This window comes from Spodoptera frugiperda, chromosome 11 (assembly GCF_023101765.2).
Source record: "Spodoptera frugiperda isolate SF20-4 chromosome 11, AGI-APGP_CSIRO_Sfru_2.0, whole genome shotgun sequence".
Taxonomy (NCBI): Eukaryota; Metazoa; Arthropoda; class Insecta; order Lepidoptera; family Noctuidae; genus Spodoptera; species Spodoptera frugiperda.
In genome coordinates this window covers 2,990,029-3,006,661 of record NC_064222.1, presented here as the reverse complement: position 1 = coordinate 3,006,661, position 16,633 = coordinate 2,990,029, and the positions used below count along the sequence as shown (strand labels likewise).

The following is a 16,633-nucleotide window of genomic DNA, read 5'->3' as shown; positions in this document are numbered from 1 at the left end:
TTAGCAACAACAATATTCAGTGACATAATATTTTATTTTCATAATCAACATGATACAGATGTTTATGGCTTCGTATTCAAATATCATTCTATTATAATAAAAATATTAACAAATTATCTTACATCCACTTGAAAATGTACATTTGTAATAGACCTTACAAAATATTCTAGATCACTACAAGTTGATACCAAGAGTCGCAGCGCACTCGTCAGCTGATCCCGGTCACATTAGCGCCGCGTCGCCTGATATCAACTTGTGTTCATTTTTAACACTTACAATAAGGCATTAAAAGATACGTTTTACGACGCGACATTTTCTATTAGGACGTAAAGAGCTTCGTTTAATGCCCGCTAGACATTTGTCACTTTCTAGATTAGTAGCAATGAATAAATTTTATTGATTAAAATTGAAACCTGTCCATTAGAAGCACCTGATTTTATATAATTTAATAATCACGTCTACTTATTAATTTTCTTGGCTTCTACAGAAGATAATATACAACTAAATTAAGACAATATTCCAGACCCGAAGTGGGATTAGTTAAAGGAAATTTCATAATAGAATTCAGTTTGTAACTGATGAATAACCTTCGTTCCCAGTCCTAGACCATTTTATGAATACAACTCTTGGGTTCTTTATGTTTGGATTACAAGCACAAGTCAATGTTAGTCGGAACACTATGATAAGCCCGTTACTTTCGATTATGTGAGTGAAATACTTTCGTTGTTAGTTGTAATGAGTGAAGCCTCGAAACGTTCAACACGTACGACCAAAAGCGGTGCTCACAAATGTCTAAGAGCTAACAACTTAACTAGTAGGCCACGAGTCGCGTGGAAATTGAGATAGCGTCATAAATAAGAATTATGTACACGTTAACCGTACGATAAACTAATTTTGAAAAATAACAATAAATAATAAAAACAACCACAGTTAATATGGAATGAGTAAAACTTCCAACGCATAATGTGATGGCAAAACGAAAACGACGTTAGCCTAGAGCGACACTGACGACTGAGACTCGATCCGGTGACACGTCTCCCACCGAGAGCGGAGGCGCCGGCTAGAAGATGTCGGGGCAGGCGCTCCAGTCCTGGCGCCGCTTGCAGTCCCAGTAGCGGTGCGTGTACAGGTGGCGCAGGTGCTGCTGGCCCTGTGCCGACAGCGCCTGGCGCGAGAACCACAGCGGGCGCGGGCCCGCCGGCGCCGGCGCGCCGCCCGCCGCCGCCGCCTCGGCCGCCGCCTCCAGCTCGCGCCGCTTGGCGCGCTGCTTCTCCTCCAGCCGCAGCTTCTCCGTGTTGGCCTCGTCCCACAGCCCCTCCTCCATGAGGCGCTGGTCGGGGCGGCGGCGCGAGTCGGTGGGCGCCACGCCCTCCTCGAACTCGTTGAGCTGCGCGGCCAGGAGCGTGAAGTTGTACCACTTGTCGGAGTCTGGCGGCGCGGCGACTCGCTCCCAGGCGACGGTGAACTTGCCAGTCTTGCACACTGTGTTGTCGGCCGACGTGCTGGTCACGGGCGCCACCTCCACGCGACTGTCCCAGTGGCCCTGTAGCACGTAGCGCGGCTGCAACCAGACAAACACATTTACTTACAACAACTAATGAGTTATGTGAACTGTGAAACCACAAACTTTTGGCGTCTTATTAGCTAAGGCGTGATGGTCTTGATATATTAAAAAGCAAACAATACTGACCACTCCCTGTGGGTCCTTGATAACGCCGGTAACCTTCCTCTGCGTGTCCTTGCTGAAGTATCCGTAGGGCAGGTACTTGAGGTGCGCCACGTATCCCGCGGCGGGCCCCGACTCGCCCACGATGTCCATGTCACCGTGGTTGTCCACCCACAACTTCCCTACTATTATATTGTGCACTGTTGTCGTCACCTGGAATGTTTAATGGACATACAATATTTGTTTTGTTAACTCTGGTTTCACTTGACTGTCTACTAGCAGTTGAAGTCCCTAGTTTCATCCAGAATTACAAACAATAACCATTCTCACATCTATGTGTAAAATGTGTGTATGTGTTATTCTAGAGTTGTCCTTCACACTATCCGCTTTGGGGAAGTAAAGGTTGCTCACAAAGAGGGCATGAAATGTGGAGTGCTACTGCTACAGTAGTAGAGGTGCAAGAAATGCTACCTTTTTCCAATAGTAGGAGCTATTGTCGGGGAAGCAAATATTGGACTCCGCTTCAGGGTCTACCGTGATGAACTGTCCGCGGAAGCGGCTGGTGACGGAGATGTCCTGGCGGCAGCGCCAGCCCGCCGCGCCCTCGCAGTGCTGCGCCGAGCGGGGCGGGTGGTGGCACACCTGCACTCGTCACTGTCGCACTGCCGCACTGTCTCCACACCCGCCACACGCGTGACGCAATATATCTATGTTATTGCGTCACGCTGCGGGTGTCGAGTGGTTGTCAATCCCCTCCCCACCCCTTGTCCCCGTGCGTACCTTTCTCCAAGTGTATTTGTTTCCGGAGCTTGGGAACATGGCGGACGCGCCCCCTAGCGGTATGACCTGAAGGTATTTCCCCCTAAACTTGGTAGTCATGGTGAACTCCTGCCAGCACTGCCAACCCGCTTGCCCCTCGCAGAACTGCGCTACCATCGGTGGATGATGGGAAACCTGACCACAAACAATTTTGAATTTAACATTTTTAAAGGCCAAAATAGAGCAAAAGTTGTTATAAAGGCTGGTGCTGGAAGGAAATGCGGAGGAAAGGCAGGGGAAGAGGTGAGGAGACTTGGAGAGTTGGAGAGATTATTTATTTATTTATTTATAAGTAGAATAAACATGCATCATTTAACAGCTTAAGCCTATACATTTAAAGTGGTATGAAATACAAAGTATGATAAATTCAAACAATTTGGTAGGAATGAATATTGGTAAATGAACATGGTGCAAATCACATATGATCAAATCTAATGCTTATAGGAGAATAGGATCATTAAGTGGAATCGTATGTGCTAAAACCTGGAACTCCAATACGAAACCAAGGATATGTTAGTTGTACTAACAAACGAGAATAAGATCCACTTGCCTGCTCGGATATAGCTCGCCAGCCGAGGTCCGCCATGCGGTCACACTCGTATGTCTCGCCCAGCAATGGATTGAAAGGCTTGTTTGTTCTGAAACAATATTGTGTTGAGTTTTAATATATTTCTTTTCTTTTATTTTACCATTAAACTGCAACATTCATAACACCTCAGTATTTATGTTACATTAGTAAGTATCCCTTTAAATAAAAGCGTATCGTTACGTTTTTCCTATAAGTAAAATTACTTATTACTTAATATTTTGATTACAGTATTACTAAAAGATTGTGTTTATGATGTATAGTTACCATGGATAAAAGAAAGAGACTGGATTGGCCTTGTGGGCGGGCCACGCGCGCCGAGGGTGCGAACGAACGTGCATAGCGCTGTCTTAACGCTCAAATGTTCATACTTACCGGCTAGCAATCGCTGTCATGTTTTGACAGCGTACGTATCTCCGCAAAAATATTATATTATGCCGTCTTGCGCTATTGTAACGTGTCGGAAAAGAAGCCAGGTGTGTAGCATAGCACGAGAAGGAATTTCTTTTCACCGGTAAGTCCAAAAACATTAAAATACTTGTGATATTTGTAATTATAACATTAGCATTATGAATTTTATAGACAAAAACGATATAATCGCAAGCAGACTAATAGTAATACATTGCTTGCGATAGATGAGTACAATCTTGCACTACGTGAGCAATCGCGCAATGTATTACGTCCATTGCGAGAGTCCCGAGTACCGAAACAAAAATTCATTTCTACAAAATCTATGACATCGATAGTGTTGGGCAAAGGTCAATGGGCAAAATGTATGGGAAAAAAACCCACGGCGGACAGAAATGAAATTATCAGGATATATTAATAAAATGGTTCTAGTTTATCATGGTAAGGGTCGCTTTCTTGTGGGATGTGGGAGTATGGAGAAAAATAAACTTAAACATAATTATTTAATCGGCGTGATCAATATCCTTAACATAATTCGTAGAGAGTTGAAAATTGGCATAGACGTTAAGTACATCATTATAAACAAATTGTCAAAAATCCCCGTCGATCAGACTTTTACAAAAAAAAAATATTCGAGGTTGAAAGGTCAAAATTATGTTTTTTTCTATTTTTCTCGAAAACGGTAACTTTAATCGTACAAATATGTTCGACGGAGTTATAGATCATACAATTTTCTACAAAAATGGTTCATCACTTTTATACTCTTACGACTTTTCATTCGTGAGATATCACGGTTTTAATCAAATAACTCACAGTTTACTACAATACTCCCTACTCCCGCGCGATTTTACCTGCTGCGCGGCTCCTATTGATTGTAGCGAGATGTTTTATAGCGTATAGCCTTTCTCGATAAATAGACAATTCAACACAAAAATAATAATTTAATACGAACGGAGTAGTTCTAGAGATTAGTGCGTCCAAACAAACTATTCAGCTTAAAATAATAGTGATACTCCTGCTCGGTCTTATCCGCTGCTCGGCCACTGTTGATCGTCGCGTAACATTTTATAGCCTAAAAAACATAAGTGAACTATCTAAAAATATTTAAAATATATTAATAAAATCAGGAGATTGAAACTAACTCTTTAGTTTTTTTTGTAACTTTCGTGAGACATACTAAATTAATTATTATGTTATCGGCTTACTCACGTAACTCTTTGACGAGGAACTCTACTAGTTTCAAGCAGCGCTACAGTACATACAGCGCTACCAGTAGCAGCGCGACAATCGCCGCGTCGTGTATCGAGGAATGCTGCTCATGAATATGAGCATCTAGCATGGCTTGAAACTAGTCGAGTTCCTCGTCAAACAATTACGTGAGTAAGCCGATAACATAATAATTAACTCTTTAGTCTTAAATATCAGTACCACTCAAGCGCGGTTTTACCCGTTGCTCGGCTCCTAGTTATCATAGCGTGATGTTTTATAGCCAACACAATATAATAATGGTCTATAAGAACTGAGCAGAGCAATTGAAACAGCGCCGGAATACTTATTAAGCTAATGTATAAGCTAAAGAATTTGTTTCTTTGAACGCACAAATCTCCAAAACTACAAGAGCAAATCGAATTACTCATTTTGTGTTTGATAGTCCATTTATTGAGAAAGATTATAATTTATGAAACATTACGTTACGCTTAATAGTAGGCGAGCATCGATGGAAACTGCGCAGATGTAGTACAAATATTTTAAGCTGAAGAATTTGTTATAACACGCTAATCTCCAGAACTAGTAGTCCGAATTGACTATTTTTTTTTATTAATTAGTCCATCTATCGACTTATGCTTATCCTATAAAACATTATGCTACGTACAATTTATAGGAGCCGAGCAGAAGGTAAAACCGCGCGAGTATTGTTTAAAATGTGATTTCTTTAATTAAAACCGCGATATCTCACGAATGAAAAGTCGTAAAAGTAAAAGAGATGAACTATTTTTGTAGAAAATTGTATGATCTACCACTCTGTTTAACATATTTGTACGATAAAACTTACCATTTTCGAGAAAAATGGAAAAAACCGTAACTTTGACATTTTGACCTTGAATATTTCTTTTAGTAAAAGTCAAATCGATGGGGATTTTTGACATTTTGTTTATAATCAAGTAGTTAACATCTATGTTAATTTTCAGCTCTATTAAGCGATTTGGGAATTATGTCAAGGTTGCGACTTAATTTCGTCTATATTTGGCTCTAACTTTTTTTTCCCATGGATTTAAAAAAAAATTACTATACCTAATGTTAAGTAAATTTATACTCTTTCATTTGATATCATTTTCATTCGTGTCCGCGACCGGGTCGGATTCCGCCCAATGACCTTTGTAATCAATGTCGATTGTTACTATGATACAGTCTATTATAATCAATAGCACACTTTATAATTAAAATAATATTATTTATTACGACTAATTAGTAATATAGATTTTGAGTGAGTTTTATGTTTTTTTTTTTTATAGAATGTAACATATGATTTATTTTAATATTATTATGTTTTAGGTTTCCAACAGATCCAGGTGTAAGAAAATTGTGGATTGACACAACTGGTAGAATTAATTGGATTCCTACTAAATGTAGCATAATTCGTTCGCAACATTTCGATGTTGATAATTACATAATAACAAAGTCAGGGAAAATAAACTTAAAATTAGGCGTTTATCCGCACAAATATATCACAATGTGTAATTCAGTAAGTAAACTGATTTTATTTTAGAAAATTTTATATTGGTCTCTTTAAATCAGCTTTTTTGTCTAAAAATGGCGATATTTAAAATATCATCTTTTGTAAATTTAAAAAACGAAAAAATTAAATAATATAACCATGTTATTTCAATATGTTCTGTACTTTATACAAATTATTGTAAATGTGAGAGCCCTGCATTAGCTAAAATTGAATTAGACTAGTAGAATGCATTTGTGTCAGCTTAGAGTTGTCATGCTCACTCTAAGGTCTCATTGGCGGTGGCACGGGCGTTGGATCGTTCGATTCCCTGCAACATGGTTGAGTTGGACGGTGCTGGTGTACGTGCCATGTTGGTGAACGAGCGCTGTCAACTGGGACTGGTCAGCTCCAGACTGTATTAATTTTGTTGTTCTTAAGGTTTTTTTCTATCGCTTTGACTGAATATTAGTTTTACATTGTTCTCACATAGTTGAAGCAATCGATGCAAAGAAAAGCAATGTAACCAAGAATTGTATTGTAAATCTGATTGAAAAAGATTAACCTATGGAGTTTATTGCTCGTTCTTCTCCATAGGAATCTACACTTTGGAACGAGCAAATAGCTTCACTAGAGGGCTGACCGACAGACAGACGTTATTAACATTATTATATTAGTTTTGACGTTCAAAAGTGCCTTTGATTTAATTTTTTACTTATTTTTAACTTATTGAGTAATAAAATTGGTTTTAAAATTCAGTTGTGTATTTTTTATTTATTTTACTTTTATTACTTGGTTTCTATTTCGTATGAATACAATTTCACAATATTCAACAATACTTGTAAAACAAAAACAAAATGACTTAAATTTTATCGATATCAACAATCGACCTTTCTCTCGCCCTAGCATACATGAGTTTTTATGCGTGTTAGAGTGTACGTCAAATGCAGTCATTGCGTTTGTGTGACAACCAATAGCAAATTCGAGATTTAAATGTGTGTTATTTATTTGTGGGGGTAATCCGCTCAGGCATTGGTCTCTTGCTTGTAGTGAAATTAAAGGGTGGGAGAAACGGCGACACGCGTTCTGATACAAATCAGGAACTATTTCATTTCTACTCTCTTTATCTATTCTGTGATAGTTACCTGCAAGCAGTAGTTGCGTACGAGGAGACGGTAAATGCGGCGACGTACGCGAGCTGTTGCGCGGGGTCACTGAACTTGGCGGCCTGGTCCAGGATGGACGAGTACTCGTAGTCCTCCGTCAGCCGCTGCAGCATCGACAGCGGCTCGCTGAAGTTCACCGGGATCGGGATCTTTGATAACTCCTTACCTGTTTACATTATACTTATTTATAACTAGCTACTTCCGCGCGGTTTCACCCGCTCTGCTCGGCTCCTATTGGTCATAGCGTGATGTTTTATAGCCTATAGCCTTCCTTGATAAAAGCACTATTCAACACAAAAATAATTATTCAAATCGGACCAGTAGTTCTGGAGATTACCGCGTTCAAACAAACAATCAAACAAACTCTTCAGCTTTATAATATTAGTATAGATTCTCGGAATCGAATGAAAATTACGAGGCATAGGCAATTTACACGTTATAATCATTTTGCTAGAATTTGTATGCGCGCTGTTATCGCCTATCGGCCTTTAGGGAAGCGAGGAAATATAAATGCCATGGCTTGATACCCAGGGAGTATGTCACTCAGTAATGTACAGATATAGTGATAAAACCTTTTCATTTATCATTTAGTGGCTTTTCATTTACCATGTAGGTAGTAGGAGGTAGTCCAATCCAGCAGCATTTTCATTCCAACCGGGCTTTTGCAAGATTAGCTCAAATCCAGCAAAATATGGACTCAATAAATACATACATATTTATATTTGTTTATTAATTATGTAAGTTTTTAACTAGATACTTATAATATTTCTAGTGGTAACCATATCAATTTTGGTTTGGTTACTTGATTCTTAAATATTATATGAGATCAAGGTCCACCGATTGGGAATAGCACGACAACGTCGCACGATTTTGACAATGCTAACGTTTTCGTAACACTCTCCTCATGCTTTCACCAATAAATTGAAAAAGTTTGATAATACGAATCCATAGTATTTGCCACTTGATACATGGTGAATTACGTACCTATGCAATTCTTCATGATAGACCAAAGACTGAGCGGGTAGTTGGGCTTGTCAGGTACCCGCGTCCGCCGAGGGTGGCCGTCGATCGGGACTGTCTGCGCCGCTACCACGTGCGGCTGCAAATATTCACACAAACATTCATATATTCTGTTAAATCATGTTATGAATCATGTTTTTTAGCAGGGCAGTGTTATATGCTCATAGTAATTGCACAAACATGTTTAGGTAATTTTATGTACACTTTACAAAAATTGGACAACATAAAAGAACAGTTGTTCTTCGATTATTAGAATTATACTCGGCCTCATCTAGTTATTTAAGAGATTGACGTGTAAAAGAGTTACATTGTAAACTATTTGCAAAATAAATATCATTTATCATTTACTAAGTATGTATTATTTACTAAGTATGTATCATTTACGCAATACGATAAAATATTTAAGACTATATTCAGGAAATCATAGTGATCGTAAAAGGAAAACCTAGTGATTAGCCACGTAGTAGACTGGCGTCATATAATTTGATTAGTCGTTCGAGTGACTACATTCTTTCTCAGGTCAATTGGCACTTTCGTCGGCATTGGTATTAATATGCCAATGTATTCTATAAATAACTTTTTGAGAGCACATTTGTAGATAGCCCTTGTTATAAGTAATATAATTTATTAATGGAAAAACTTTTAATAATGAAGAGAGATCATTACTATTTATTATTTAATGGTCAACTTTATCAACATTTATTTAATGTTTTATGTTAATACAGTTGATGCTGGCCAACTATTTTTATTGGGAAGCGCTATAAATTAACAGAATATAAACTCCTGAACGTGTTAACTTACCCATACTACAATGTCTTGTGTTTTAGGCACTACGGCTTCACCTTCGGCGGTGCTCTCAGCTTCCGTACCGCCCATTGCACTCTCCGTTCGCTCTTTATCTTCCACGAAAATTACCTTCAAATGACAATAAACTCCCGATTAGTCATCAACACAAACTTCATTTAATCTTCAATGAAAAAGAACCTCAAGGTCACCCTATTTTCTTTGTACAATTATTGTTGTCATAAAACCTATTAGTTGCTATATTAAATTGTTCTTTGATTCGCTGGCATTTGACTAGTTTTCAATAATAGCTCACAGATTTTTTGTAGAGAATATAGCATAACTGTAATGTCAAAAGAAGTATAAGTTGTAAGATCGCCACTTTTGCGTTTTTTATTGACACCAACTGGGTCTATAAATATAACTAGAAAAACCAGACTTTAAATTATCTATTTATTTTTGTTGTATAAAAACCAGAATTTGACTTAGAATTACGAGCTTCATAAGTCTTCTTGCTTTTTGTATTTTTAGAATATAAATACTCCAATTTACTTCAGAATGTTTAAACAGCTAATTTGAAGTAATTTACATTTCACGCGCTCATTATCAGTTGACAGACCATGAAACTAATGTAATACGTTAAACAACATAATTAAACAATGACTACCGCTTCTTGAAAACGAAACAAGTTTAAAGAGTTTCAAATTGAAGCCGAAATACTACAGAATGTGAATACAAAGCTGATAATCAGCTCAGTATGAGAAAACGTGTTTGCCTGATTAGGACAGCTAAAGTTACTTTTTTTGTTTATTAATTACATACAACATTGACATACAAATATATACAATGTGTAATTAAAAAAGGTTGACTCATTGATTATAGGGTAGTCACAAGGTACCTAACTAAACAATAATCTGTACACGGTCAGCAACACACTAGTGATACCATAGTACAAGAGTGCCTAGTTTATGGTGACCACTTACCAATGGACAACCTGTAAGAATTATGAAAACAAAGAATAGTAAAAAGCAAGAAGGATTAACTGACCTGTTGAGTCTCAGTAACGGATTCACCCTCAGACTCATCTGAACTTTCACCGCTTTTTACTTTGTTTTTCCTATTTACCTGTAAATTCACACACAAAACAATGAACAACGACCATGACACTCAATAACCGCCCTCACATTATAGTGATGACTAATATGAATACTTCATGTACACTGATCTCTTCGGACACAATAAATGATGTTAGTTCAACTTATCACTCACTCTCTACATACTATAATTAGTGAGAGACACATGAAACTAAACAATTAATGTTGTGGTAAGATCCATGTGAAAGATTAGATAAGAGTTACAAAGTATATGTTGGTATACAAATACAGATAATACAATCATGTTTACATACAGTTTCAAGTTGTGTTCAAGTTTTATCATGCAGGCTAGTTTTGTATTTAAATAATATTAGTTTGACTTTGCTTCTCTCCAATAACAAAGAGTAAAAACAATATGCATTTAGTATTGATGAGTCATGTTGATGTTCTCTGAGGTTAAATGTTAGTAGAGGACTTACGGGCACTTTAATCACAAAGGAATTTGTATCTTCCATGTTTGTGGACACTCCCTCTTCCACAGCATCAAAGAACTCATGATCCTCATCCTCAGTCTCGTTGCCTTGTCCGGAGCCGTTCCCCCCTGTGCACAAAGAATACTATGACATCTGTTAGAGTACAAAGTATTTTAATCAATTTACCATAATTAAACACAATACGAAGGAAATATATTAGACATTATTTTAATATTTTCCTTCAGTTACTGTACAGTCTTTAAATTATGACTTCATATTCTTTTAATTAAACAAATCGTTAATATTTCCTCTGCTCTACATACTTATCTAATATTTATAATGGCATTGACTAATATGCTAAACAATCAATCTAGTTACAGTGATGACTAATAACTCTCAAAGCTTTGTTTCATTTAGTTCTATTAAAATATTCATAAGTGTGACTTTACACAACTGAAATAACAAATTCTATGTAAACTAAATAGTATGAATATACAAAAACATACTCCATACAAAAACAAGTAAATATAGCAATTTACATAAAAACATGTGCAAACAAAATAATTGTGTGACAATATTTCTATAAACACCAAAAGCAACAAACATATAGGTACATCACTTTGATCATTCCTTGTTGAAAAAAAAGTATTGGATAAATAATTAAAGCACCATTGTAATACATAAGTCATTTCTTTCTTGCATCAACCACAAAATTTTTACCTACAACGAAAAAACACTATTATACAGCAAACATGCAGTAATTGATCATACCATGCATTGATACTTATTGTGAACCAATTTATTTATGCTTTAACAAGTCTCACTCTCACCACACCTGTAGAAAATTTACAAACACCTAGGTTAGTGGTGTGCAGCAGTTATCAAATATAACACTATACAATTACTAAACATCTTGTACTAAACTTGCTTCTGCTGACATTTCTTCAGTAAGCACAGTCAAACGATTCAACAGTTGGGTCTATTCTAACTGCGAGTGATTACATGACACGGTGTATGATGATTGTTTCGTTACTAAAATAACCCCATGAAACCAACTGGAAAGCCATTCAGTGATGAGGTGTTTTCCTTATTATTTATTCCACTTACCGCCCATACTGTTGTATTGTTATGGTGAATTCAATTTATCATTGCTTTAAACCTAACAAGAACAATAAATAACGCAAAGCTAATACAAGGCCAAGATCACAATAGACGCGTACATCAAAATGATTTTGTTATTACCAGGCAGGTCTAACACAATACTGCACTGCCGAACGACAACACTTTGGTCGCGACACACGTTAATTAAATAAACGAATAGAGAACAACCAATTACAAACTGTAATACGTTCAACTGAAAAACAACAACCTTGAAAATCACCAAAAAATCTGTCTACAATAGTATGACAATTAAATCGTTTCGCAAAAGTGCACTTCTACATACCGAAACAAGGTAGTTACTTTAAAAATGTATATTCATTTTTGGTTTTGTTTCACACACACTTCTTGAATGAAATATTTAATTTCGAATGAAATTATTTCTAATTTTTTTAATCCGAAACGCAAAATTCTTTTCGATTTTTTATCCGTCACGAATGACACGTTCCGTTTCACGTCGGAATCCGAACGGAAGTGCTACATTTCATTCATTCATTCCAACTACCTTCACGGCGGTAAATATTTCTAGGTTGGCAACTGCAGAAAATTCGTTCTGAAACGTTTATTGGCGACTGCGACTACTGATTTATTAAATAACGAACCTATTTCATATTAGAATTTTGGTTACCTACCTCATTTACTAAGACAGATCAACAGACATAAATTCTGACTCTTCATTTCTATCTTATTTTATTTATCGCTATCTCCTAACCGTTTTATTTACGTTTTCCCCGTAAGCAATCGGTATAAAAAAGCATACCTACAGCACCTGCAACATTTATCAGTGATGTCATATCTAATCTTACTAGATAATCCTAATAAGAAAAGAATTACCTTAGTGTTGTAAGACACCTGGCGCTACAGATAATTTCAGCTGTGGTATCCTACCTACCTTATTCTAGCGGTCCTCCTAGCTTCATCAATAATTCAATTTATTTATAGCAATAAAATATTTCATTTTGTTTGATTTTCTGTAGAACAGGTATGTACCTGAATTAAACTTAAAAATAAACAGTTATACAAATTATAGATAAATTCTCCAACTGTTAAACTTAAAATATTAGAGAAAAATAATAGGATTTTTTATAGAAAGAGGTTGTAGTGATACAATATGCATATTTGATTTCTACATTTACTTAAAATATTATACTATCTTCAAAAGCTTGTTGTATGGGTTCACAACATAAACATGCAAGTAAAATAATATTAATAGTCCTCGTAAGAACATGCTAGATTATAATTCAATAAAAATTGAGGTCAATAAAGATCATTTCACTCAAAGATTGGTTAATAATTTTAAGCATGTATTGTGTCAATCAGAGGTCACGGCAAGGAACCAAGAGCGCCATTTTATGTTTCAAATATCAATAGAGTGGTTAGACCCCATAAAGTATCATTTATTTGTGTTATTTTATGTTATTTAACATCTATTAAATCCTGGGGTAAGGTATTGCTCTCACTGAGATGACCACGACAACACTCCCTACCTTGAAAAGGCAGCACAAAATGATTTTTTGTGAAATGAAAATTTTAACATTATACAGAAAATACTAATCCAAAAGACTCATCCACCACCCAATCATAAAACGGAAAGGCTAGTGTGATGCTGTAGTACATTGATGTTAAGTATGATCTAATCTCATCTATCATGCGAAAAAGGTGAAGATAATATTAAAATTAATAAAGAATGTTATTACTACTTACACTACTTACAGACCACCATACTTATTTTGAAAGAATTACTTCTTTTTTATCCGACTGTAGGAAGAGTGTTGTTGTTAATAAGAATATAATCTTACCTGGTTGGGAGGTACTACGCGCAGTCACAGTCTTCTCCAGGTTGTCGTGCTGCCTGGCGAGCTGTTCCACAACTTCCTGAAGCCTCATCTTCTGCTCACGTTCATGTTGCAGCGCGCGACTCATACGCGCACTCGACGCCGCCGCTGCACTCATGAACTCTGAACAGGCCTGATAAAAAATAATTACTTTCATTTAGGTATATAAAATATCTATTGTTCTTTTTTAATGAAAACATGCTAATTAATATAGATATGTTAAAACTTTAAAAGGTAAAGTACTGTCTGTATTTTTCAATACTGTTCAAATTATTTATTTATTTATCTCACAACATGGTTAAGTCTTTGACTGCCAATAGAAAACTGCTGAAGGCAAATCCGCTAACGTCGGTCACCTGGTGTCCCCCATGGCGTTTAACGTGTTAACCTAATATACTTTTGGATGACATTTCATTGACCAAAAGTTTGCTTTGTAGATTGTTGTTTATTAGGAGCATTTTTATATTTAAATGTTTTAGTTAATAAACAATTAACTACTCACATTCATCATTGCATTGCATGATATCCTAAATAATGTTGCTCGCTCTGAGACTTGTTTTGTAGTGTCCGTAGGTGGAGTCTCCATGTCAACGAGGGACCTTTGTAGAGCTGCCCCATGCCTCGCGACCAGTTCGGAACAAGTTCGTAAATCGTGGAACCTAGCTGCCAGTTCTCTTGCTATACCTCCGGCGTCTTCGCCTTCTCCCTCCCCACCACCCACAACCACACCAATGTCCGTCGACATCTGATCTTCGTCATCATCAGACTCTTGAGCTCGACTGTAGACAAATAGTTAGGTTTATTTTAGTGAATCAATAGATATTTGAGAGAAAAGAACGCATTCTGTTATGTGTAACATTAATTTTTATTTTAATTCGTGTAAATGTTCTTATAGAAACTTGAAACATGCAAACAAAATCCAAACTGGTATTGTCAGCCCCATTACATAGAAATAAATATTTTTAAAATACTTACATTGCCTTTGCTTTAGCTAACTCCAGTGCAGTCACCCAACTTTGTCTTTCTACTTCATCATGAGCTCTGATGTGGAAGGTCTGTGTACCTCCATTACTAATAACAAATGTACAAGAGTCTGCAGTGTGGATGAGGGCTCCTAGCAGGGATATGGTGCCCCGACATGTATGAGCCATCTCGGCCTGATTTCTGAAAATATTAATGAAACATTTAACAAATGGAATTTTGTAAATATGAAGGTAGATGAAACCTCATCGTACCCACTTTTAAGCATTTTTGAAAGCAGTCTTATAATATATGGGGCAAATAAATCTGTCATCACCACCTGCCACTGGCAGTATGGTTGATATAATTAATAGGAGACTTGGTTGCCAGTAACAATTGAAAGTGAAATTACTATCAGTATTAAATGAAAAAAAAAAAAGAATTGTAATTTGATCTAGCTCATATTCATGCTTTTTATCACATTACAATCAGGTATAGTTTTTATGTGTCACACCAATTAAATATTGATTAAGTATATCTATTGAAGGTCAAATCTAACAACCTAAACAAATACTTTTGTGCTATTTAATTTAAACATATTTAAATTATATAACACCAATAAGACATGACTTTTTCTATGAAGCATTGGTTAGACTAAGAAATGATGTAAGATGACTGTGAAATCTGTCTAATTAGTGCACATTAACAAGTTAAATATATGGCATGGTAGGTAGTGTCTAACAGCCAACACAGTGCCATTCAATGGAACTAGAACAAAAACTTGTTCACCTTGAAATATAATAACATAGTGAACTTTTTCTAATAGGAAAATACCTCATATAATATCTTATCTTGTTCTTTTAAAGTATGCTGCTTGAGGTTAGCCCAAAACTCTATCAAGGTTTGTGCTGGCCACAAATTTAAGATCATGTATTAAAATAAAAGCTTAAATGAATGTTATGAAACTTTTGATAACATTGACTAGTAATAAGAATTTCAATTTTAAAATTATCATATAAATCAGTACAGTGAGAACAATAGCAGCCTGCTGTGCTAGTTAGCTGTTAGTCGTCAATATTATCTCATCATAAACATGTTGTGTGATCATGTACCATGTCTGACAAACTACTGCAACCAACAAAAATTGTACAACTTATCTACTGTCACTGTCACCACTAAAATATCTACCTACTACTCACGTACATAATTATAAAGTTGTTATCTTAAGTAAAAAATCTCCATCCTATCCAATTAATTACCTTTTTAAAGAAAAAGAAACTATTGTTTTGATAATACATCTTGGGTCGCAGAAAAATCAAATTGAAATACCGCAAAAACACTGCGTCATACCAGAAAAACTTGTCTAACCTCTTGGTGGGTCAAAACTTAGTGATTCTAGATATCGTCCTATAAGATTATGATAATCGGAAGGTACCAATAAGATTCTAATCACAAATTTACCTGTAATACGACAACAGTCCATTCGACAACACGAACCATCTTCGCTGATAACCCTTCAAATAATTTGTCCACTTGAATAGCCAACCCTTTTTTTCGGGATCCCCAGGTATTGGCTGACCCTTGGCTACGATTGTCTCCGACATTTTTTCTTATTATCACAATTTTAAATTAGAAAAACATAGTACAATATTTCTCTACCAGCCACGTCCGTCGTCGATCTTCAACATTCCAACATCAATCAAGTTCATTCATTCACAGATAATAAATTGGAGTATGCTGAACTAGGATTATTAAGTTCAAGAGTTATTAAAAAAAGAAACAAAATGTTTGTAAAACAATTAATAATGTAGAAACAATAAAAAATAAGAAATATTGGTAATAAACGTAAAATTTCGTAAGTCCTAATTCGTAAGAAACCCCAAAAATGCACTTCGACAGCAAACATCAAAAAAGAGAAAAGATAAGATAAACAACTTATCATAACTATTTTA

At 36.2% G+C, this 16,633-nt stretch overlaps 1 protein-coding gene and 1 long non-coding RNA gene across 4 annotated transcripts; one reads left to right on the top strand and one right to left on the bottom strand.

Moving 5' to 3' along the window:
- Nucleotides 1–15: 15 nt before the first annotated feature.
- LOC118274691 (oxysterol-binding protein 1) lies at nt 16–16,386 on the bottom strand. Of its 3 annotated transcripts, none has more exons than XM_035592354.2 (13): nt 16,143–16,386; nt 14,697–14,885; nt 14,224–14,500; nt 13,686–13,854; nt 10,735–10,856; nt 10,209–10,286; nt 9,180–9,293; nt 8,343–8,457; nt 7,338–7,524; nt 3,036–3,123; nt 2,138–2,308; nt 1,691–1,879; nt 16–1,561 (listed from the first exon to the last, which is right to left on the bottom strand). In XM_035592354.2, exons 1-13 carry the CDS (start codon nt 16,283–16,285, stop codon nt 1,061–1,063), a joined length of 2,343 nt encoding a protein of 780 aa, XP_035448247.1. In that variant the 5' UTR covers nt 16,286–16,386; the 3' UTR covers nt 16–1,060. The 3 variants fall into 3 exon arrangements, with proteins under 3 accessions (XP_035448247.1, XP_035448246.1, XP_035448249.1); XM_035592353.2 differs by lacking the exon at nt 2,138–2,308 and adding an exon at nt 2,447–2,620 and having other exon boundaries at nt 16,143–16,385; XM_035592356.2 differs by lacking the exons at nt 2,138–2,308; nt 10,209–10,286 and adding an exon at nt 2,447–2,620 and having other exon boundaries at nt 16,143–16,385.
- LOC126911212 (uncharacterized) lies at nt 3,123–6,950 on the top strand. The gene is made up of 2 exons (XR_007705735.1): nt 3,123–3,585; nt 6,033–6,950. It is a non-coding gene; the product is annotated as an uncharacterized LOC126911212 (long non-coding RNA).
- Nucleotides 16,387–16,633: the final 247 nt, after the last annotated feature.